General features: G+C 35.9%; 2 protein-coding genes and 1 pseudogene across 3 annotated transcripts; 1 reads left to right on the top strand and 2 right to left on the bottom strand.

Moving 5' to 3' along the window:
* Positions 1–1386: 1386 nt before the first annotated feature.
* LOC101266582 (protein NRT1/ PTR FAMILY 5.8) lies at positions 1387–9173 on the top strand. 2 transcript variants are annotated; one of them, XM_010317970.4, is made up of 5 exons: positions 1387–1893; positions 5567–5711; positions 5794–6011; positions 7509–8029; positions 8190–9173. In XM_010317970.4, exons 2-5 carry the CDS (start codon positions 5657–5659, stop codon positions 9007–9009), a joined length of 1614 nt encoding a protein of 537 aa, XP_010316272.1. In that variant the 5' UTR covers positions 1387–1893; positions 5567–5656; the 3' UTR covers positions 9010–9173. The 2 variants fall into 2 exon arrangements, with proteins under 2 accessions (XP_010316272.1, XP_010316273.1); XM_010317971.4 differs by lacking the exon at positions 1387–1893 and adding an exon at positions 5073–5281.
* Positions 9174–9561: 388 nt separating this feature from the next.
* On the bottom strand, positions 9562–11364 carry LOC101266889 (F-box/kelch-repeat protein At3g23880-like; annotated as a pseudogene).
* Positions 11365–12799: 1435 nt separating this feature from the next.
* Positions 12800–14272, bottom strand: LOC101267183 (uncharacterized). Its single transcript, XM_004232217.5, has one exon. The coding sequence runs from the start codon at positions 14079–14081 to the stop codon at positions 13071–13073; it is 1011 nt and encodes a 336-aa protein (XP_004232265.1). The 5' UTR covers positions 14082–14272; the 3' UTR covers positions 12800–13070.
* Positions 14273–25536: the final 11264 nt, after the last annotated feature.

The following is a 25536-nucleotide window of genomic DNA, read 5'->3' as shown; positions in this document are numbered from 1 at the left end:
ATTCCTCCGAATAGCAGCACAAGGGTAAGTGCCTGACGTCTTTTAACTTGTGGGATACAGTGAAACCTCTTGCAAATTAATACTCGATAAATTAATAATCTTTCTAAAATAATATTTTTCTCCGATTTTGATGTGGGTTAATGCAAAAAATTACCAATTTTGATAATATAATAAAATAATATATTTGAAAAGACTCCTATATAAATATATTGTCCCATTAATATCATAAAATAATAATTCTTTAAAGTACATATATATCTAAGACAATTTATTGAAATATGATTATATTATGTTATGTTTTTTTCTTAAAATTTAAATATAGTTGAAGCTCATACTTTTCTTATTGCATTCAAGAGCTCTGATGTTGTCTTTTCAAACTGCATTATAAAATTGTAAAAAGTTCTAAATGCGATAAGTGTTTTCTTACGCATATCTGGTTCCAAAGGTACAATATCATCTTCAACTTCATCAGCAACGTTGCTTTTTTCGATGGTATCAACACTTTCTTCTAAACTCTAGACCTCTGATCAAGTATCACTTTCACTTAGATAATCCAACGTGTTATTGACATCCATTTTACTATGGTAACCGAGATCATTAATCATGACCTCAAGTTCATGTATGACGTTTTCGCGAGTAGGTTCATTTAGATCCTTTGAGATTGCATCTCCCGATTGATTTTTACAATGTAGAAAATAATTTTCTATTGTCTCTTTCTAAACATTTGTTGTTCAAACAGGAATTCCATAATTGATAGCCTCCAAAATAGAGATCTTTGTTGGATCATTTTGTCCCACTCCATAACCTTCTAATATTCTACGATAAATTCTGTTCGATAATACATTTTGAAAGCTCTTATTGTCACAGCATTACAATGTTGAAATTAATAAGATACAATGGTTTTGATGTATTCGTTGTACTTTATGTATGATATTTTTTTATTGTGAAATCGATAAATATGATACATAAATTAGTAAGATACAATGCTTTAGAGATAATCAAAATTAACCTACATCAAATCTCAACCTATTCTTTAAATTAATAAATATCAATTTATCGATTAAATAATATCTCTATAAAATAATAAAATTTCATGATCCCGCCTATATTAATTTATAGAGGTTTTATTGTATTATGACGTGGAAGACCAATAAAATTTTTGGTTCGAGCACGCTGATATATCTTTAATCTAGTACATGAAAACAGGTTCTTGACCCAAATAAAAAAATATAACCAAACATATTAATTCATGTTCGCTCTGTTATTTTTAAAGTAAAGAGTATTGAATTACTGATATTAATTGTTTTTAAGGAATTAAATTGATGTGGACATTATAGATTCATCTACGTCTACTATTTTTGGCTCACTTTATTATGGCCGTGTTTTGCTCCTCTTTTGAATCTGTCAAACTCGTTCTTAAATCACAATTAAGTTTTTTTTACAAGTATTAACATGTACTAGTACAAAAGTGAGTGAGCAGTTTGCAATTTTTGGTAATTATAAGAGTTTGAATAGATCCAAATTGAAACTCCTTAAAAATCGCCAAACAAAATGTTCTACGTAAGTCGATCCCCAATTCCAATGCCTATTCTTGTTTGTTTTTCTTCTCAATCTCAAACTTTGCCAGTTCTAGTTATCTCTGAATGTGATCTCCCAATACTCTGTTCAATTAAACAAACAACTAAATGGTAACGATTGAAACTCTCAACTTGGTCCCCAATTCCAATGCCTATCTCTGTTCTTTGTTTCTTTCTCATTTTGATTATAGATTCATAATCATCAAGTAATTTTCCGACGACGGCGATCATCTAATCGGAGCATTACGGATGACGAGCATCTAATTGGCGCATTGCGTTCCCGCCTTCTTCTCGTGATTAATAAAGTTCAAAGCAGGTACGTCATGTGTTACATATATTCCTTTTAACTTGTTAAAGTAATTACTATTCAACGTGTTTTTTGGACTCTTCAAAAACACTGCCGTGCTTGAGATAAAGTTAATAGGCTGTTTAAATATAACAACAACAATAAAAGCCCAATTTCACTAGTGAATTTTAAGGGTACTGTGTAGTAATCTCACACCTATCTCGTGAAGATTGGAAAAATTATTTACAAATGACGAGTGAAAGAAAAATAAAGTAACGTAAAAGAGAACTATAACAACAAATAATATAATGACCGAAGAATAGAAAAGAACTTATAATTATTGTCAATAAAACCATTGGTGGTCTACTGCCCACTGATTCAAATTCTTATTTTGGTGCCTCTGCTTTATATCTACATCTCTTTTAGGAAAAGTACGATGTACAATTTGGTATTTCATTTTTTACTCTAATTTTGGACCATGCTCACCTCTATTATGATACAACTTTTTAAGTGTTGAATGTTTAATGCAAGATAGAGAGATGCACTTACACATAATAAAAAGCTGGTAACTCTTATCAAATTATCTATTGCAATAAAGATGTTGCTTTATGGAAATGGCGCATAATATATATATGGGCTTTGACGTGAAAATTCAGATGACTAGACGTTGTTAGGCTTCAAGTGATTGGGTAGTAGAGAATCTTCGCAAGATTAAATGTTTGGTCTTAAAAGTTTGCTAAGAGTCCCACCTCAGTGGTTTAAGGGACGTACGGTCTCTTTAATTCAGTTTAAACAGTTTTCTATTTGTAAGTTATTTTTGAGTTTAAGCTAAGTGTAAAATTTTATTTATTTTTTAACATAATATTAGAATAACACTTATCTTAATTCGTTTTTATCAATATTAGGCCTTCATACGTCCAAGTCCAATCATAAAAGTGAGGAATAACTTTTTAGGTTGAGTTAGTCTGAATGACCATTTCAATAACAAAAGTTAATTAGCTTAAGGGAGTCTCCAAGCACTAAGCAAAGAGCCAAATTAGGATAAAGTAGTGGAGTCAAAAGGAGAGGGGAATTGAAGTGAATTCCATATCACCAAACCACCCACCAACACTTCACTACCAATTGGGGAGCTATTTAGTAACACTATTGTCTTGATTGATGATCATGCAAATTAAAAGAATTTGTAAATTGTTGCTGTTTGTGTATGTCTTGGAGATGAGAACCTTTTCCTTTAGTTTCTATATTGTCATTGTAACCACTTTATGTCAACACTACTCTCTTCTTTTGATCCCAAAAGGAGGATCTTGCATCATTTAGATTAGTTGATGATGTGGTTTGAAAATTTGGAGTATTATTATTGGACTCGTCATTATATTAATTAGTAATTCTCAACTTTTAAGTATTGGAAATGTGGACAAAGGAGCACATAGTAAATGATTTTAAAAGAATTCATTAGTTGACCTTAGCTTATAAGTTAATCTTAAGTTTAGATTTATTATCAGATAATAAGTTATTTGTAATTTAGTAAAAAAAATATTTGGTATCGTGTGTACGTTTTCCTGCATATTACCAGCATACGTTGACATAGTGACTGAAAACTAACCGGCCTCCATAATAATTTGGGACCCTATTCTAGATCATCCTATTAAATTATTTTGTCCAATCATTTTTAGTACGAGATATGAATTATAATCTCTAGATATTTTACGAAATTATAGTTTTATCTTGTATTTGATAATGTTGTATGAGATAAATTATCTCATCCATCAACCAAACTACCCCTTAATATTTACCCCTTCTATTGTAATGGAAATAAAAGTGTAAGAAAGGTAAAATTTGTAGATTGAAAATACTTTAAATGAGTGACAAATAACATAAAATAATAATAATAGTAATAAAAAGTAGGCTTTATATGTCAAATCTTGAAGAAAGTTAGTATTACATAATCAAAATTCAAACTTAGGAAAAGATTTTTGAAAGTTCTCTACTATAGTGCATGTACAGCGTTTGTTGTAAGTGCAAGCGTAGTCATATTCAGTACAACACACCTAACGAGTTGTTTACTAGTCAATAAATGGAGAAAAATCGCGAAGTTTTACTTCAAAATTTTAATTAAAAAAGAATATCAAACTGTACAAACTATAATATATACTACGATTATATTAGTATGAGTACTAGTTGAATTGTGAAGTAATGTACTATTGACAAACTATTACCTACTAACATTTTATCTCAATCGATATTTTTTAAAATCTTAATCCGTGTCCTTCCAACCGGTGGACCGATAAAGAAATGTCATTAGGATTAAACCATAATCTATTAGATGTTTATACATGATTATGATTTGATTATTTCAGTGGGTTTTTCCCAATTCTTTTTGGTAAATGAAACTGTTATGATTTTGTGTGCTTATCCAATTGAGAGAAGTAGTAAAATATATACCTGGCAGGTTCTGAGGTAACCCAAGTGGTTGCAACAGCCATATGACAAGCATTATAAAGCAATATTAATACATCAGGAATGAAGTAGCATACGTTTTTGTAGTCAGACATATAAAGATTTAATCGACGTGACGACACAGCCAACTGGAAACGTGGAATGTTGTATAATTAATAATGCATCTCCTTTTAAACTTAAATCAAATTCATTATCAATAACTTTTATTTCCCTAAAGAAATATTTTAGTGATTGTCCTAGTGTTCCATTTTTAGATCTTTTAGAAAAGTTGTTCCTTTTTTTTTTTTTAATTTTTCATCCACTTGATAGTCGTTTTAGTAAACTTATATTGAAATGTTTTATTTAGGAACAAATTACTTCTTTTTAAAAAAATGATTTTGGATTTAGGGCTTGAACCTTTATCTAGAAATTCCTACTATAATACTATATTAATTAGAAAATATCATTAGCGGTAACTAATTAATGGTAATAGGTTAATTGTCGCTAAATATATATTTTTAATGATAAATAATTTTTTTTAAAATAAATTTTTAAGCAATATTAATTCTAATGATTTTTAATTAATATCGATATAGAATTTAGAACTCTTTATTAATCTCTATATTTATTGGTGCTAAAATTTATTTTGTCGAAGTGTAAAGGAGCTTCTTTTAAAAATCATAACAATATTATCTGCGTTTGTGCATTTTTCTAGCGCTAAACCACTGATATTTATATTTCTAATATATAGATCTCAACAATAATATAGGTACGGACTAATTTCTAGTTACTAAGACTTGAAGTTGATAATATTTGAGTTTAGTTTGTATGTATCTAGAATATTACAGAGCTGCTTATAAATATCTGTTTATAAGCTATTTTTGAGTTAATGTAGAGTTAGTTTACGTGTATCTAAAATATTACCGAGTTAATTATGAGTACCTGTTTATCGGCTGCGACAAAATTGTCTGCGAAGACTAAAGTAAGAAATAATTTAGAAACACTTCTTTCGTATGTTGGATCAATGGTCTGTTGATGAGTGCTTTTGGTGATTGTCTAGTGTTCCATTATACGTCTCAATACAAAAGTTATGTTACTTATTGAAATAGACTTGACTTCTTTTTTTCCTTTTAGTCACTATATATATGCAAAATATTGTTAATTAAATTGCCTTGTTGGGTTGGAGCAAGCTTAGCCAATATAAATATATATATATAAGATGTTCGAGTACGGCACAAAATAAATACTGTTTAATTTGTTTGTGTAGTGACTGAAATAGTAAAAACCAGATGAAAGCAACAACAACAACATATAATTAACTAGCCAAGATTATTTCACCTTTTCAACATAATTTCTCATGGCTGGAGGACAAAGTCCAAGAAATCTCAACAAACCATGTATTCTCCTCATAGGTAACTTTCATTTCATTTTTTCAGGTACGTAGGATTATACTGAATATATTGTTACTTAAATTTTGTGGTTTTAATTTGGCAGTAATAGCGGGAATGGAGAGGTTTTCATTCAAAGGGGTGGCATCAAATTTAGTGACATATCTAACAGACGTGGCCAAAATGAGCAATTCAGCTGCAGCAAAGATGGTTAACAATTGGTGTGGTATTACTTCTATGTTGCCATTGCTGGTTGCTCCACTAGCTGATTCTTATTTGGACCGCTACACCACTGTATTGGCTTCTTCTTCTCTATATTTTGCCGTAAGTTCCCTTTCAATTCGTCTCTAAAAAATCATAAGGTCTTATTGTGCGCAGTTTTACTCAGCATTTACCATAGAATTTCAACTGAATCTCCTTTATTAGAAAATTATCTAGTGTTAGGCAAAACTTTTTAATTGATGAATACAAATTGTTGAATCCATCTGAGTTTAACATTATATAAGCTTCTAGTGAAGTCTAGCTGCAAATATAGTGCTTAGGCTACAAGTTTGAATGGTAAATGTGACACATTTTACATTTTCTTCGAAATTTAGTTATTAGAATTTTTTAGTTTTTCCTTTCGTATGTCGTTGAAAAATATTCCAAACATCTCACAAATAGGAAAAGTTTTGAACACCGTACTAGGATTGAGTGTGCTTACAAGAATAGTATTAGTTTAGCATTTATTTTGTGTTTGATTATGAGTATAATTAGTTAGTATCTTATACATTTTGTATCAAAATCTTCATATTTTTTATCCTATAATGGATTTGGATGATAATGCTAGTATTGTTATCCTGGTTAACTCGGTTTGCACCGTCACAGAAGAGATATTTAGCGATAATAATTTATTTTTTTAGTATAGCACGAACCGAACAACCCCTTGATGCTTTGACAACTATGCTTTTATTTCATTTTAGTAGAGGACAAGTACCTATATCAATTGAAAAGACAAAGTATATTTAAATTTTTTAGTAATCAAAATCTTAAAAAAAAGATGACTTTTGCCACTATCGGGGAAGGGGTAAAATCTATGTTTGTAGATGGATTATCTACACGGAAATCATTAGTTAACAGCCACGGTGGACCGTAGACATGGAATGGAGCCTGAGTCATCACCCACCTCCTTTTTTTTTTAAAAAAAAAGAAACATTGCATTATAACCTAAATCTTGCACGTTATTAATACATTTTTAACAAATTCTGTTTTAAAGTATGTATAACAGTTTTGTTTCATTGTCAACTCATTTTACTTACGTTACTGCTGATTCAGGTGTCACTTCTTTTGTCGCCCATTTATATGTCTGCCTTAGTGCTTGTAAAAGATTTGCTACTGTTATGTAACTTATAAACAGTTGTTCCTCTTGGAAGAGGAGTTTAATCTGTCTAAGAAAATACATATAACATCTACAGATAGTAGTAGTAATAAAGAAGTTTCAATCGAATTTTTAATACTCCTTCCTTTCAAAAAGAATTACATATAGTTCGACTTAATATAGAATTTGATAAAATAGAGAAAACTTGTCAATGGTTTTTAATATAGAGTTTTTCAAAATGCTCTTTAATCGTATGGTCCTAAAAGTTGAAACTAGTTGTCAAAAAAAAAGAAGGAAAAGGGTCCGTCGTTTTTTAAACAGACTAAAAAGGAAAGAAAGATCATTCTTTTAGAAATGAAGGTAGTATGATTTATGAACTTAAAGATTAATATTATCGCCTCAATGAAAAAGGGAAATATAAAATATACTGAATGACCGACTCTTTTTGACAATCAAATAATCAGGGTCTTTTAGCTTTGACATCATTGGCATTACAATGGCCATGGACATCCTTGGACAAATCGGGCTTCTCTTCATCGTTATCATGGTCTCTGCATTTAATTTCACTAGGCCAAGCGGGTTACAACCCGTCCTTACAAGCTTTTGCAGCGGACCAATTGGATGACGAAGAAGAATTGCCCTGTACAAAGAATGACCAAAGCTCCAAGAAAAAGAGCACATTTTTCCACTGGTGGTATTTTGGCATATGTTGTGGCAGTCTACTTGGAGTGTCCATTATGTCGTACATACAGGACACGTTAGGATGGGGATTAGGTTTCGCCATTCCCTCGATTGCCATGATAGTGTCGATTGTAGTCTTCAGATTTGGCAACAGGTTTTATACACATAACACGGATGGTGAAATTATTCATATCAAGTCCTTGGGAGGTCATATAGTTAAAGCTATTAGAGCGGCTACCTCAAGATTGACCTGTGGTGAGATTGCGGTACCAGATACCAACAAGTCAAAAGTTGTTGAGATCGAGTAAGTGTTTCTTTAAAGCTTTTGTAAACGAGTTTAAATTCTACGTACTGACAATATAAAATGGTTTCATACAATAGTAAAAAAACTAAAAATGATTACTAACCTGCTACAACATATTGCCAACCAATGCTCATTATGGCTTTGCCTTGCATTTTCTTAGACTTGAAAATGCACCACTCTGCCAACAAGATTCAGGCAGCACGGAGGGTACGGATAAAAAGCCGGAGAATGGGATAGTAGAAATTCTAAAAGTAGTACTACCTCTACTGCCAGTATGGACTATGCTTCTGATGTTTGCAGTGATTTTTCAACAACCTGCAACATTTTTCACTAAACAAGGTATGACAATGAGGAGAAACATCGGAAGCAGCTTCCGAATTCCACCAGCTGCACTTCAGAGTTCAATCACAATATCTATAATCCTGCTTATGCCTCTTTACGACACGTGCTTTATCCCCTTCATTCGTGTTTTGACACGTAATGAGAAAGGCATCACTGTGATGCAGAGAATGGGAATAGGGATGTTTCTTTCAGTGATAGCAATGATAATTGCTGCTGTTACCGAAAGAAAAAGACTGGATATTGCCAGAAATGTAGGTACTTTAACTTCAGAATTCGAAGCTTTGCCAATGAGCATATTTTGGTTGCTGCCTCAGTACATCTTATTGGGAATTTCAGATATATTCACAGTTGTTGGTATGCAAGAGTTCTTTTACTCTGAAGTTCCGATAAATATGAGAACTTTAGGCATAGCTCTTTATACTAGTGTATTTGGTTGTGGTAGTTTCTTCAGCTCATTCCTTATAACAGTGATTGAACATTTGACAAGTTCAATAGGAGAAAAGCAGAACTGGTTCGCCGATGACATGAGCAGAGCCCGTTTAGACAACTATTACTGGTTTCTGGCATTGTCAAGTGCAGCCAGTTTTATGATGTTTATGGTTTTCTGTCGATTTTATAGAAGCAGGACAGTTAATTAGAGTGTTGGTAGTGACTGATAATTTGTTATTGTGGAATGTTGTGTTTTGCACATTCATTTTTCTAAGTAGAAAGTGAAGGTTCTGCACTTGTATATAAAGGAAGATATATCTAGTACATCACATCCTCTTTTAATGAGTAAATATCGAAAAAATTATCCACTAAAGCCATTTAATTTTGATCTGTATCAATAAGGTTATTAAACTTGGTGTTTTTCTCTTTAAAATTACTCTTAACAAAATTTGAAATTAGAAAAGTCCACTTAATATTTTGGATGTGATAATACACTCTTCACATTTTGGATGGGATAAATATTCCTTTGATTTTTAAATTAATGACTAGAAATAAGTTGAATTATAGATAATTGTATACTGAATCAGATGACAAAAAAATGAAATATTTGCTACGAATTACAAATAATATATACTATGGCTATAACGTTCAATTTGAATTTAAATAATTTGCTATTTCATACCATTTTTTCTTTATATATAGAAAGATATGTCAACTCTAACGTAATATTCTAAGCAAAATAAAAATATAGAGAGAGAATCTATGCGCAAAATATAATGAATGCTGTACAAAATGACTGTATGGACAGATTTAAACACATTTTGTTTCTAAGTCATACCAATAATAAAAAGTTAATGAATAATATAAAATAAATACTAGTGCAAAGCAATAACACAATCTTTTGGAGAGATCAAAGTCTCTGTGTAAACAAATCCATCCCAAGTGGTATCTGTATCTTCATCAGTAGTCAGAGGCCACACTAGATTGCTTCTTTTGTCTGATTCTTTGAGTGTGCCAAGCACAATTCTTGTATCGGACCTGAACAACACTTCACCATCAGCAAATATATATTTCGGAACAACTGGTAACATCTCATAAGCATCCCTGCTATCTGTCATCGTAAATAATTTAGTCCAAGATTCTTCCATACCATACTCTTTCATTACCCACAAATCAAAAATACTAGTATCCTCCTTTTCATAAAGAAAATTTACACTAAGCATTTCCACCTAACACTTTTACGCCTTCCTCGATAATGTCACACACCATGGGCATTTCCTTCGACAATGGTAATCCTCCAAACACCTCATTTGAAATATTAAATGAAATCAGAGAAAACATACCATCTACGGAACAAGTAAGCCAATGAAATGCTCCTCGTAGTAATGTAAAATATTCCATATTAGCGGATGGGAGAGAACAGTAACCTCCATAAATTTTTCTCCAGGAACCAGTTTTTAAGGAGAGAATTTCAGTGGGTGCCCTTTTATCTTCAGGGATGTTAACGAACTTATAGTCATCACTAGTTGGGTCATATGCCAATCCATGGATGTAACCATGAAAAAACTTGTCCCAATGTGATGGTAGTAATATTGATTCTCTTGTAGAAGGATTCCACAGAAAACATTTCTGCTCAGCCCCAATTAAAAACAAGCCATTGCAGCTACCATATATATGGTAATACCATGGCACACATTGCGGAACACACAGCGATTCTTGTACATCCCTAATGTTTAGATGTTGTGGTGGTGTTGTCGTCAATAAAGATGAACCATAGAAGACAGTATTACTATCCTTGACAATCCGTAGAAGAAGCAATTTGTCATTTTTGGCATGATTGAGATGATGCTGTTTCTTAAAGCTAGGTTCACAGATTAAAGCCCTCCAAGAGTTTGAAACACACTTGAATCTAAAAAGAGACTTCACAGGCAGTCTAATTAACATATCCATAATTATTTCTTCTTGGGAGTTTCCATTCCTAGAAGATGACAAGAAAGTCAATGAATGCAAAACTCAAAGTAAAGTTATGGGTGTTATTAAAACCTAAAGTAAGAAAGAAACAAACACACACGTAATTGTCAAAAAAGACAAATCTAAGTTGGTAATCAAGTTCTAATAACAAACAAAGGGATGGTCCAAATTTCCAAAAGCAATTACCATACTAGTAAGTTATTATTATTTTTTAATTGAGGCACCTTACTTGTTATCGGAATTATGGTTGGGGAAGACTAAATTTGGCCTGAAAAAGCTAGATAATACAAAGAATACAAGGCAAGAAAAAACCTGATCGCTGACAAACAGTGGAGAGAGTTATTGTAATTGGGAATCTACTTTTCCTTCTCTTAAATAAAATACGGAAAAATTGAATAATTTGACGTTAGAATTAGGTTTTCCAGGGTGCGCCCAAAACTTTTCATGACCCAAGCCCCCTAAGTATATGCACGTTGTTGAGTTACATAATTTCATTGATTTGTGGGGGTTGGCAAAATCAAGCCCAACCCATTTAGGTTTGGGTTGGTTAGACCTGCCCATTTGTTAGCAAAATCAACTTCAACCCAATCCATTTCAACTCATTAAAAATTGGATTGACATGCAACCCAAATTGATTTTTGAAAAAATTTTCAAAATATTATTAACAAACTTTTTTTTGATTTTATATCTTATTATAATAAAGAAAAAAATAATTTTATCTGGGAAAAACTTACCCGCAAACTAATTCGATTTTCATTAAGGTTAAATAAAACACCAGTTGCAGGTAAGTCTTACCCTTTTATTAGGTACTGAAAGCTTATAAAATAACAAATAAAGCTATTAAAACTTAGAAAAAATTGGGCAGGTTGGGTTATGACGCGTTGCCTAGCCCATTTTGATCCAATCCATTTTGGCCCGAACAAATTTGGATTCGGTCGAGTCTTGACCCACTTTGGCCCACCCAAATTTAACCCAACCCGCTCAATTGTCACCCCTAAACATGTCCAACTAAGTTTCCTCACAGTACTTCCCTCTCATTTTATCAGCAAGGATACTTTCTTCCTTTGTCCTCTGGATCCTCATGTAAGCGTTAAAAAGCTGTCGGTTTTGCTGTCGTGACCGCCAACTTTGGCCCATTCCGTGTTGCTTTATAAGCATCTCTGTAGTCACCTCCTCGTCCTTGCTCTCCACCAACTTCACATAAGCCAACTTTTTTGCCTCTACCTTTCATTCCTACCCCCTACCCACTTGGTTTCCTGGGACACAAGCTATATAATCTTCCTCTTCCTAAGGATCTTTACTAACTCTATGGATTTCCCCATCAGCGACCCAATGTTCTGCAGCCCTAATCTCAGCATACATGCACTCTGAACCCAATGGCCGCCCCTTACCAGCGCCCCTCCCTGAGAATATGACCCTAGTCTATCATCACGAACCAAAGACACTAAAGCAGAAGAAACAAATCAAGGAAGTAATATACCAACGAGGAACTACCGGCACAATCAACAAGACAATACAAGTAGGTAGTCAAGCAACAAATTAGACAGTGACGCAGCCCAAGAACTAATACAATCCAGCAATTAATAAATAATAACATAGAATCAGCAAGCAATCCAGAAAGCAATTAGCAAGAATGAAATATGACAAGCTATACTGCAAACTAGCAACCAATTATAGCAAAATAAATATGATAAGAGTATAGAAAACCCGCACACAAATATCAACACCAAAACCATAGCGACGGATGACAAAGATGGAGAGATCGAACCTGGTGGGTCATGTTGTTGGGATCGGGTCGATCTGGGAATCGACGGGAAAGAGCAAACTGCTAATCTTGTAAGCAGATTTGTGAAAAATGGCGAGTTCCTTCATTTGCCGGTCATGGGAGTGCAATATTCAGAGACTCAGAGTCTAGATAAAGTTGATACTCACCAACCTGAATTCTAAAATCTAAAAAGAAAATTCATTTATAATGTAAAATTCCAAATATTGAGAATGAGATGTGAAATGCAAATATAGTAAAGCTCCTTTTGTTAAGAAAGTTAGTCGTCATTACTATCAAAGAGTAAGTCTTCCATAGACACACAATAAAGGAAAATATACTTAAATCACTTCAAAGAAAATTTCTAAGACAACATTACAATTTGAACTAGAATCATCAAATACAAAAAGACTGAAACTTTCTCTTTTCTATATGTAAATTCTTTATACAAAGGGAACCCCAACCTCTAAACCATAACCCCTCTGCAAAGAATATATCTTTATACCCAGTAACATAAAAAATGAACCATGGGTTTCCTCAAGGATGGGTATGATAGCCATTAGTTTCTGATTCAGGAACAGGTACAATAGCCTTTTGCATTTCAACATTCATCTCTTCTTTTATCCCATTCTCATTGTCATCCTCTTCATCAGACTCCAATGTAAAATGAGCTTGACTATCGATTTCCAAGTGTTGCATCTCAGCTCCAATAGGTCTATACCGCATATGTTCACGGCCAATGCCATGTTTTTTACACACAATTGAGTATACAAAAGTAATCACAGTCACAAGAAGAGCAAGGTGGCAATTGAACTGAAGGGTAGCAATAGCTCCACCTCGATGGTACTGAGGATGACCTTTACACTTAACCGTGTAATTACCTCTACTCCTTTGATGTAAATAGCATCCCTGTGCAATCAAATCGGAGAAAAAAGCAAACCCCATTTGAAGAGTCCACGTCCCTTGCAAGATTAACCCAATCCCACGTCCTAATCTAGTGTAATTTGATTTGGGATTTTTCAATTCTAGAAATGAACAAAATGCACAAATAGCAATAGGCACAAGCAAGAGATTATAGTAACGATTTTCAACTCCACTTGGGTCTTTCCTTTGAAGATAAAACAACAAAAATTCCTCAGCAAAAGCGAAGAGGCAAAGCAAATTGAGGATCGGTGAAGGTAAATGAAAAGAACTTTTCAAGCGGGTCATGAGACCTAATACCGAATAGAGAAAGAAAAGAAGAGAAATCGCGATAACCTGCAATTGAAGGACGGAACCAATGTTGTCTTTGGAGTTGAGTGCGTCGAAAAAGGATAACAAGGAATCGAGAACGAAAAGGAACGAAAGGATTAAGATTAATACAAAGGTGACCGATGAAGAAAAAACAGAATCTTGCTCATGCTTATCTGTCGATGGATTTTGTGGCGGCGATTGGGTAGTGGACGACGGTGATGAATTTTTCAGGGCACCAGAAGAAGAGACCAGAGATTCCCAAGCGCCGATTAGTATAAATCCGCCGCCGGCGACAGTATAGCTGAATAGCCCCATTGTTGACTTTGATTATCGTTAGATCTCAAGAAATTCTATGTTATAGAGAAGCTTCGTTGATCTGGCCAGGCTGTGCCTGCCTATTTAGGCTCAATTTTCTGCTCACCTGACTTTCCAAGACTCATATACTCCTTTCTTTTTCCCTTCCTTCTTACAAAAAAAAAAAAAGTGAAGTTAGTGCTTAATTTAGATGGGTTAAAATAAACGAGTAAATGAATAAGTAGGATATATTTTTTTAATTCTTTTTATTGATTTATTTTGATAAATTAAGAAAAATATATTTTAATTGTCTTTTTTAATTAATTATTTTTTAAAAAAAACTTTTTTTGAATAATCTAATTTTTTAATTAATTTACTTCATAATTAATAATAATAAAATAATAAATTTATTATATTAATTATTATTTTTAATATATTTTAATTAAAAAATAAACAAATAATAAAAAATCAGAATGATACGATGCAATTTAGGATAATTATATTCAAAAGTAGTTATTTAGATGAGAGAGATCAAGGTCATGTGGGTTTCAAATTATTCCATTTAATCAATGTAAGGCTCAAACAACTTTCATACCTTTTAATAAGATCATAATAAATCATCGCAATCCACATTCATCGTGTCTAGTATGGTAAAATAAGTTTATATTTTAGTAATTCATACATATTTAATAGGTTGGGTAAGTGATTTTTTTATTTGGATAGAGTATGAATTGATATTCATATTTTATTCATAAGAATATGGTCATATAGGTGATATGGAAAAAGTATGAATTAGTCAAACGAGTTAAGTTTTTGATTTTTATTCACTCAAAATTGATGATATTATCAAATATATTGTAACTTGTCTTTCTTATTATGTTCTTCTATAAAATTAATTGTTTTTTCTATATTGAAAATATGAATTAAAATGTATATAATAGCAAACTAATAACCTAAATTAAATGAAATAGTCAGGGTTTGATTTAATTGTGCTCCATAGCAAATATTAGCTAAAATTTGTCAGTGTCTCTCTCCCAAAAATCTCGCTCGCCACTCTCCATTCTCGCTCGCCTCTCTCACTTTATGCACAGAAATGTATACTTCTGTTTCTGTTATGTATAAAGCGAGAGAAAATTGTATATACACATGCAAAAATGTATATCTTCGTGTTATACACTTAATTATACAATTTACAAACATTTTACTTCAAATATTGCAGAGAAAAAAGACCAACGAATTATACAATTGTGAATTATACAATTGTATATGTATAGCGAATTATACAGTTTTATGTTTGCTATGGAGCGCAATTATGCAAACTTTGTTATAGCATACAAATATGAATTTTTTGTTTGCTATATGTGAAAGTTGCCCGAAAATTTATATTTTTTTTTATTGACTATAGTTATATTTTTTTTACTTATTTAATTTTATATTTAATGATAAATAATAGTGACAAAAGTAAATTATGTATTAGTATCGACATTGATTAAAGTGCATTAAGCAAAAATACTCCTTAGCAGCCCTCCACCCCCCAAAAAAATAATTTTAAGTTTGTTTTTTAAAAAATATTTCAAACTTCAAATTTTCTGTCACGACCGGAATCTAGACCCCAGACGAGACCGGCGTCGTTGACCTCTCAGAGGTCGCAGACAAGCCTGCTTACGTCATTCTTACTTTACATAGATTAATTTTAGCGGAAAATTTGAAATTTTTGATTCTTTAATCATAATTGCTGAACATTCTTAACTTTTCGTAATCGTTCATCATCAACCATCTAACATTTAAGAGAGAAGCAACTGAAAGTAATAATTCATTAAGTATTAATTGTATGTCGGCCACAATAGCACCAATACAAAGTTTGAACCAAAACAGGAAAGAAACGCTAGTGGAACATGCTCCACTAGCTCAACTCTAAAACTACGCTAGAATGTAAAACAGTAGCATCCTCGAAAGCATGAGGACCTACCAAACTCCGGATGAATACTGACGTCCGGATAGCTGCAACGACGAACCTGTAGCTCTAGCGTCCACCTGTGCCTGCACCTAAAAGTAGATGTTCGTATGGAATTAGTACACACTTGTACTAAGTATGGGTATATGCAAGTACACACCAGGGACATACATGAGAAAGAATAGCTCTTTCCTAACAACATGATTTTTGGAAGTCAAGTCAGTGGACTTGCCAAATTGAGATTGGGAAAGTTATGCCATGAGAGTGACATGCATCATTATAATTATCGTATGGCACACAAAACATAACATATTCATATAGCACATAACATATAACACATACTTTCTCTCATATTATTCATTCGTATACCATGAGACCTTATTATCATAGACTTAACTTTAAGACTTTCCAAAATGAGGGCTCAACATATGGGACCTCAACTAGGGAGCCTTCTTTAGCAAACACAGAGTCTGCTTCACTCATTCATTCGTATTTCATTTCAATTCATTCATAGGCCAGTGCGAACACCAGCTATACCTAGGATGTAGTTTAAGACTTTCATCGGGTTTGCTGTGCAATGATCAGGAATGACCTAATGTCATTACCTGAATCTAGCTCACCTCTTGATTATCCTATCCTAACACCTTCGGTATCATTCATTTCTTTATATGATTCATTTGAGGCTGGCCTCATTCATTCATTGGGAACTTCAACTTTAACCGACATAGATCATGTGAGCATCATGAAATCCAGTGTCTTCCCCACACCGAAAAGAGGTGGAATCACCGGCCAAAGCGATTCAAATAACATGCTAGCGTATATGGGAATTTAACCCCGCCAGATCCCTATAGTGGCAATATAGGTTCAAAGACTAGGAGATGTGTGGAGACCCATACCCGGCAAGCCGGACAGTCTCATCTCATGAGAATTACGTGAACCTCCGCCCTTCCCGAAAGAAGGCATCACCACTCATAGCTAGTCTATCGGTGCTCGGTATAAAGTTCCATTACATGCAACTCATACATCATAGAAGTTTGCTTCTAGTATGAAGACATCATAGCTCAATAGATGATTTCGCATCTCATCATTAGTATTAAGTGTTTTAAACTCAATATTTTTATTAGAGTATTCATAGAGACTGGTCTCTTCATTATCTTACACTCTCATTGGTGAGTATGTATCGGTAACATTTTCTTAAGCTCATTTAAGGTTGCTCTCATCATATGCATTAACCTCACATCATGATTGTCACCACATTCTTTATTTCATTACGTATATCTTAGGTTCACTTATTCTTGAACGTATGTTAAACTTGTACATCTATACATACAAGCCATGAGGCTTCATTTATAGTTCGTTAAGTGAATTCTTGTTTTTCTAAGATTATGTATTACAAGACTTATGTATCTTGTATATATGCCAGGATCTTTGATTTTTATCTAAGTAGATGACATTATTCTTGAATATTTCACTCACGTATGACTTATGTATCAATACGGAGGTTTGGACACGAGAACCCAAATTTTGAATTATTTGGATATCATTTATATTTTTCATTGATTTTTTGTTCTAATATTCATAAATTTAGAACTCTAAGTTAAGTCTCAACATTTTCGTGAAATAATAAATTTTCTATTTTAATTAGAATTCTAAATTAGATTTCAATCATTTACATGAAAGAATAATTTTCTAATTTAATTAGAATTCCAATTTAAATTTCAATATTTACATAAAAGAATTAATATTCTATTTTTAATTAAAATTCTAAATTAAATCTCAATGTTTACATAAAAGAATTAATTTTCCAACTTTAATTAGAATTTTAATTTACTATTATTATTATTTTTAATTAAATTCACTTGAATAGGGAGGTTGTGGGTTCGAACCCCCACAGCCCCCTTATTTTTCCTCTCATTTTCGCTGAAGAGGAGACTGTGAGGTGGTGGGTTCGAACCCCCACAGTCCCTCATGTATATATATATTTTTTTTTATACACTGCTACAGTCCTTGAGGTCGTGGGTTCGATTCCCACGCCTCACGTTTTATTTCTTCCCATTTTTCCCTCTCTCGCGCGCACTTGGAGGTCGTGGGTTCGAATCCCACGCCTCCCATTTAATTTACTGAATTAATTCCCTTCCCCTCTTTCCCCAGGTCGCGTGTTCGATTCCCTTCAGTCCCATTTCTTTTCCCTTTTTTCGCGAACTGGGGGTCGGGGGTTCGATTCCCGCCCCCAACATCTCTTTTTTTTTTCTTTTCTTCCTCTCCCAGTACCCGATTTCGAATCTCCCCTGCTCCATTCTTTTTCCATGCGAATTTCGCCAGTCCCAGCCCCCATTTCGAGCCCCGTCTTCAACATTCCTTTTTAATTATTTTATCAAGGCATGTGTTGGTGAGGTCTCGGGTTCGATCCCTGAAGACCTCACCTATTTTTTTTTAATTCGTTTTTTGCTCAAATTTTCCAGAATGTGTCTAAAACTTATTTCCAGATTCTGGGGCACTACTCCATAATTTTTCACATCCTTTTTACGGGTTAATTTAGCATTTTTTTCTTATACATTCATTAATGTTCTTAAGACAAATTTAGGGGGATGATTTGATCATTTATTGTGACTAGAATTTATAGCCTTTCAACCATGTGAATATTACGAATATTACGATTTTAAGAGCCTCTAATTGCACATAAAACACGAGTAATCTCAAATCTATTAACATGCTAAAGAAAAACTCAAAGTCATGATCAAAATCTTGCACAAATACATACATATTTACATTCATATTTTTCGAAAAACATAAAATATAATCACATCATCATGAACACATATTCGAAACGAGATTATCACCACAAACAAGTATCCCTAAAATTCTATCAACAAGAATACCCAACCTAAGATCATAGGGAGCTAGTGACAGGGACATGCAACGGGGAAACAACCTTAGTTTCGAGATGAATAGTTTGAATCGTAAGGAACCTCTTGGGAAAGGATCCAAGAGAGAAGGAAACCCATACCTTAATCGATATTCAAACTTTAAATGTTGCTGCCCGGAAAACTCCTCCAAACCACTCCCAATTCACTTCAACGTACACCTCACTCAACAAACCTCTCTTAGCCTTGACGTTTTGATTACTTTTTCTTTTGCTTAAAATTTTTTTTTTGTGAGTTCTTCAAGCATGAAAATTGTTGATATTCTGGCAGAAATAATGTAAGGAAGATGGAGAACGTGAGAGAGGGAGTTAAGAAGCGTGAGAGAGAGAGGGCTAATTGGATTAGGAGACTAATTCAAGAATTAGTCAAATAACATTAAAATAAATAAATACAAATCTGTTTTATTTATTTATTTATTTATTTATTCATTTAAAACGTGAAAGGACAATTATGCACTTAAATACCTATTTATTCTTATTTACATAATTCTCTTTCTTTTTTGAATCGTTACATTATCCCCCCCTTAGGAACATTCGTCCCCGAATGACACTACCATTTCACCCCATAATGCCAATGAGATCATAACTTAATTGCTATGTACAATCAGCCAATAGCAACAAATATGAAGAGATAAGGAACTATAGCCTTACGAGTAGGAAGCCTAACCTCAAGAGTTGAAAAGATGTGGATATCGGGATCTCATGTCGGCCTCAGCCTCCCACGTAGCACCCTCAACAAGATGGTTTCTCCACAATACCTTCACTGTGGCAATCTCCTTGTTCCTCAGCCGCTTGACCTGTCTGTCTAAGATCTCAACAGGTACTTCCTAATAGGACAAGTTTTCACCAACCCCCAAACCTTCTACAGGTAGGATTGATGCTGGATCACCTAGGCACTTCTTCAACATCGAGACATGAAAGACTGGATGAACAGAAGCTAGCTCCGCAGGCAATGCTAACTCATAGGCCACCTCACCCACGCGCTGTAGGATCTCATATGGCCCCACATACCTCGGACTAAGCTTCCCTTTTCTACCAAATCGCATCACCCCTTTCATAGGCGATATCTTCAAGTAAACCTGGTCACCAACGTTAAATTCTAAGGGTCGCTTTCTGTTGTCTGCATATGACTTTTGTCGGCTGTAAGCGGTAGCCAACCTGTCTCTAATCATTCTAACTTTCTCCAAGGCCTCATGAATGATCTCTGGACCCAAAATAGATGACTCTCCAACCTCGAACCACCCAACTGGAGATCTACACCTCCTACCATATAATGCCTCAAATGGTGCCATCCCAATGCTGGAGTGGTAGCTATTATTATACGAGAACTCTATCAAAGGTAGATGGTCATCCCAATTACCTCTAAAGTCAATCACACACGCTCTCAACATGTCCTCCAATGTCTGAATAGTGCGCTCTGCCTGCCCATCTGTCTGAGGATGAAAGGCAGTGCTAAGTTTCACCTGCGTGCCTAAGCTTTTCTGTAAAGATCTCCAAAAATGCGAAGTAAACTGAGCTCCTCTATCTGAAATAATAGACAAAGGAATCCCATGCCATCTCACAATCTCATCAATGTAGAGTCTCGCGTAATCCTCGGCCCTGTAAGTGGACTTCACAGGGATAAAGTGGGCAGACTTAGTCAGTCTGTCCACAATAACCCATATAGAATCATGCTGCCTCCTAGTCCTCGGAAGACCAACAACGAAGTCCATATTAATGGCCTCCCATTTCCAAGTCGGAACCTCAATAATCTGAGTCAGACCACCAGGCTTAAGATGCTCTGCCTTAACCTGCTGACAATTAGGACACTTAGCCACATAGTCTGCAATATCCTTCTTCATGCCGTCCCACCAATAAATCTGCTTAAGATCATGATACATTTTTGTGGAACCTGGATGTATGGAATATCTGGAACCATGGGCCTCTGTAACAATCTTGGTCCGTAAATCATCTACATCTGGTACGCACAACCGGTTCTGGTATCTAAGTATGCCATCATCTCCCAAAGCAAAAGACTCATTCATTTTTAACAACACTGAGTCCTTCATCTCCATCAACACAGGATCGAGATGCTGACCCTTCTTGACTTCCACTATCAGGGATGATTCAGAACTAGGGTGAACTGATACACCTCCACTAGTAGAGTCAACCAACCGTACACCCAGCCTGGCCAGTCTGTGTACCTCTTTCACTAGCTCCTTCTTCTCATCCTCAACGTGGGCTGTACTCCCCATGCTCATCCTGCTCAAAGCATCAGCCACAACATTAGCCTTACCTGGATGATAGTGCACATTCATGTCATAATCCTTCAACAGCTCCAACCATCTGCGTTGCCGTAGATTCAGCTCCCTCTGCGTGAACACGTACTGGAGACTCTTATGATCCGTGAACACATCCACGTGTACTCCATATAGATAATGCCTCCATAACTTCAACGCAAACACCACAGCTGCCAACTCCAAGTCATGAGTGGGATAATTCTTTTCATGAACCTTGAGCTGTCTGGAAGCATAAGCTATCACCTTACCAGCCTGCATAAGAACACATCCCAAACCGACCCTAGATGCATCGCAATAGACAGTGTAATTCTCGCCACTCTTAGGCAGAGTAAGCACCGGGGCTGAAGTGAGTCTGTCCTTGAGCTCCTGGAAACTCTTCTCACAAGTGTCCGTCCATTCAAACTTGGATTTCTTCTTTGTCAAGGTTGTAAGTGGGGCAGCAATGGAAGAAAATCCCTCCACGAACCTGCGGTAGTAACCAGCCAATCCCAGAAAGCTACGGATATCGGTGGGTGTAAGAGGCTTTGGCCATTTCTTAACTGCTTCAGTCTTTCTGGGGTCCACTTCTACACCTTGATCGGACACAACATGGCCCAAGAAGGTCACTGATCTCAGCCAGAATTCACACTTGCTGAATTTGGCATACAGCTGATGCTGTCTAAGTACCTGCAAGGTTAGTCTCAAATGCTGTTCATGCTCTTCCTTGGTCTTAGAGTAGATGAGAATGTCGTCAATGAATACTATGACGAAAGAGTCAAGGTATTCACGGAAAACTCTGTTCATGAGGTCCATAAATGCAGCAGGTGCATTCGTGAGGCCGAATGACATAACCAAGAACTCATAATGACCATAACGGGTACGAAAAGCTGTTTTTGGGACATCCCTATCCCTAACTCTAAGCTGATGATACCCTGAACGAAGATCAATCTTAGAGAAGAAACTAGACCCTTGGAGCTGATCGCACAAATCATCAATTCTGGGAAGTGGGTACTTATTCTTTATAGTGACTTTGTGGAGCTGCCGATAATCGATACACATTCTAAGGGTCCCATCCTTTTTCTTTACAAACAACACTGGAGCGCCCCAAGGGGATATGCTCGGCTGAATGAAACCCTTATCCGTGAGATCTTTTAACTGCAGCTTCAACTCCTTGAGTTCTGCTGGAGCCATTCTATAAGGAGGAATTGAGATTGGTTTAGTATCAGGTTCTAAGTCGATACCAAAGTCAATCTCTCGAAGGGGAGGGACTCCGGGCAAATCTTCAGGAAACACATCTAGGAATTCATTTACTACAGGCACCGAGTCTATGGAAGGAACGTCATGATCTAAATCATTAACACTCACTAGATGACATAATAACCCTTTGGCCATCATTTTATTGGCCTTAAGATTTGAAATCAAGGGGTTAGGACGAATCGGATTGTACCCCTCCCAGACTAACTCTTCCTCATTAGGGAAACGAAACCTCACCACTCTACTACGACAGTCCAAGCAAGCATAATGGCCGTGAAGCCAGTCCATGCCAAGAATAATATCAAAATCATGCATGGGTAACTCAATCAAGTTTGCACACATAGCCTTGCCACTCACAACTATTGGGCAATTCTTGTATAAACTTTCGGTTCTCACATTTTCTCCTAAAGGCGTACTAACTACTATAGGATCATGCAGAACTTCAGGTAGTATTTCAAAGGTAAGGGCAAGCAGAGGAGTTACAAAGGAAAGCGTAGACCCTGGATCAAGTAAAGCATAAACAGAAGTTGAGAATACTTGCAGCATACCTGTGACCACATCAGCGGACTTCTCCTGCTCCTCCCTACCTTTCAAGGCATAAAATCTGTTCCTCTTCGGAGGTTCGGCTGCTGCTGCATTATGTGGGGTAGGCCTAGGCTGAGCATTACCCCCAGCCTGACCTCTGTTCTGGGGACAGTCTATGACCATGTGTCCACTCTTACCACAACCGAAACAGGCATTAGTGCCCTGTCTACATTCTCCAAGGTGCATTCGGCCACACTTAGTACAAGTCTTCCTTGGACGCTGCATCTCACCTCCATTGCCCCTCTTGGGTTCGGGTCTGCCTCCTCTAGGCGTTGTATTTCTCTGAGGGTCAGAATTTCCAGCACTCTGTTGCCCCTTCTTGAATTTGGGCTGCTCGCGGACGCTAAAATTGTTTCTATGGCCTCCATGGCTGGGACCTGCCTGATCTTGAGGCCTAGGCCTCCTAACATCACGTACACCTCTCCTCTTTCGGCTGTCCTCTACCTGCTGGACATGCATCATTAATGTAGAAAGGTCCATATTATCATGGAGCATCGCAGCCCGACAATCTTCCTCCAGGTCTCCATTGATTCCTGTGAGGAATCTGCTCATCTCCTCCCTGCTGGTAGAAACCAAGGGAGTAGCATACCTGGATGATTTCAACAAAGTTAAGTACTCTCATCATTCTTGTTATCAAATACTAAGGGAAGTGCATACCTTGATAACTTCACAAACTTCAGGGAATACTCCCTGACAGTCATGGATCCTTGCTTGAGGTTGATGAACTCCTCAACCTTGGCCTCTTTCATCTCTCTAGGGAAGAACCTTTCCAAAAATGCTGTCTTGAACAGCTCCCAGGTGACTGGCACCCCTCCTAGGACACGGCTATCTCGCCACATTTTGCACCAAGTCTGTGCAACATCTTTGAGCTGGTAGGAAGCCAACTCAGCCTTCTCAATATCAGTGGCCCCCATGGCCACCAGTATCTTATGCAACTCGTCTATAAATTCCTGGGGATCTTCTGAAGTCTTAGCCCCTGTCGATCGATGGTAGTATAAGAGATCTGTAACCCCCCGAAATTTTTTACATAATGGTTCCTGCTCCTCGTGAAGTCTCGCAGTCTGTCAGCTATGCTGCGAGCCGGTGGGTTTTCCCTCAGAACATCCTGCCGGTTGACTTGGGCAGTCATAGCTTGGGCCTGCATCGTGATGGCCTGTGCCATCTGGGCTAGAGATGCCCTCACCTCCGCATCAGTCAACCCAGCTGGGTTCACTGGCATGGCCACTCCTTCAGCTGGAGCCTGGGGTGGATTCTGATTACCCCTAGCTGCTGCTGCTCCCGTCCTCAGACCCTTAGTTCCCCAGGTATTCATTCTCTGAAAACAGAAAGGTTGATGTTAGACACGTTCGTAACACCAAGAATTTAAACATTAGGAAAAGCACAATAAGATAAGAAGAAGGGAAGTTTTTCCTACGCATCGTGCAGTCTCTAATCCAGGATAATGGTGCACTTCACTACCATGACTTAGAAACTACTCAATGTGGTTGATGTGAACTCATTATTCGAGGAATTTAACCTAGCGCTCTGATACCAACTTTGTCACGACCGGAATCTAGACCCCAGACGAGACCGGCGTCGTTGACCTCTCAGAGGTCGCAGACAAGCCTGCTTACGTCATTCTTACTTTACATAGATTAATTTTAGCGGAAAATTTGAAATTTTTGATTCTTTAATCATAATTGCTGAACATTCTTAACTTTTCGTAATCGTTCATCATCAACCATCTAACATTTAAGAGAGAAGCAACTGAAAGTAATAATTCATTAAGTATTAATTGTATGTCGGCCACAATAGCACCAATACAAAGTTTGAACCAAAACAGGAAAGAAACGCTAGTGGAACATGCTCCACTAGCTCAACTCTAAAACTACGCTAGAATGTAAAACAGTAGCATCCTCGAAAGCATGAGGACCTACCAAACTCCGGATGAATACTGACGTCCGGATAGCTGCAACGACGAACCTGTAGCTCTAGCGTCCACCTGTGCCTGCACCTAAAAGTAGATGTTCGTATGGAATTAGTACACACTTGTACTAAGTATGGGTATATGCAAGTACACACCAGGGACATACATGAGAAAGAATAGCTCTTTCCTAACAACATGATTTTTGGAAGTCAAGTCAGTGGACTTGCCAAATTGAGATTGGGAAAGTTATGCCATGAGAGTGACATGCATCATTATAATTATCGTATGGCACACAAAACATAACATATTCATATAGCACATAACATATAACACATACTTTCTCTCATATTATTCATTCGTATACCATGAGACCTTATTATCATAGACTTAACTTTAAGACTTTCCAAAATGAGGGCTCAACATATGGGACCTCAACTAGGGAGCCTTCTTTAGCAAACACAGAGTCTGCTTCACTCATTCATTCGTATTTCATTTCAATTCATTCATAGGCCAGTGCGAACACCAGCTATACCTAGGATGTAGTTTAAGACTTTCATCGGGTTTGCTGTGCAATGATCAGGAATGACCTAATGTCA

The sequence above is a fragment of the Solanum lycopersicum genome, chromosome 2 (genome assembly GCF_036512215.1).
Source record: "Solanum lycopersicum chromosome 2, SLM_r2.1".
NCBI lineage: Eukaryota > Viridiplantae > Streptophyta > Magnoliopsida > Solanales > Solanaceae > Solanum > Solanum lycopersicum.
This window is presented reverse-complemented; position numbering and strand designations above follow the sequence as displayed.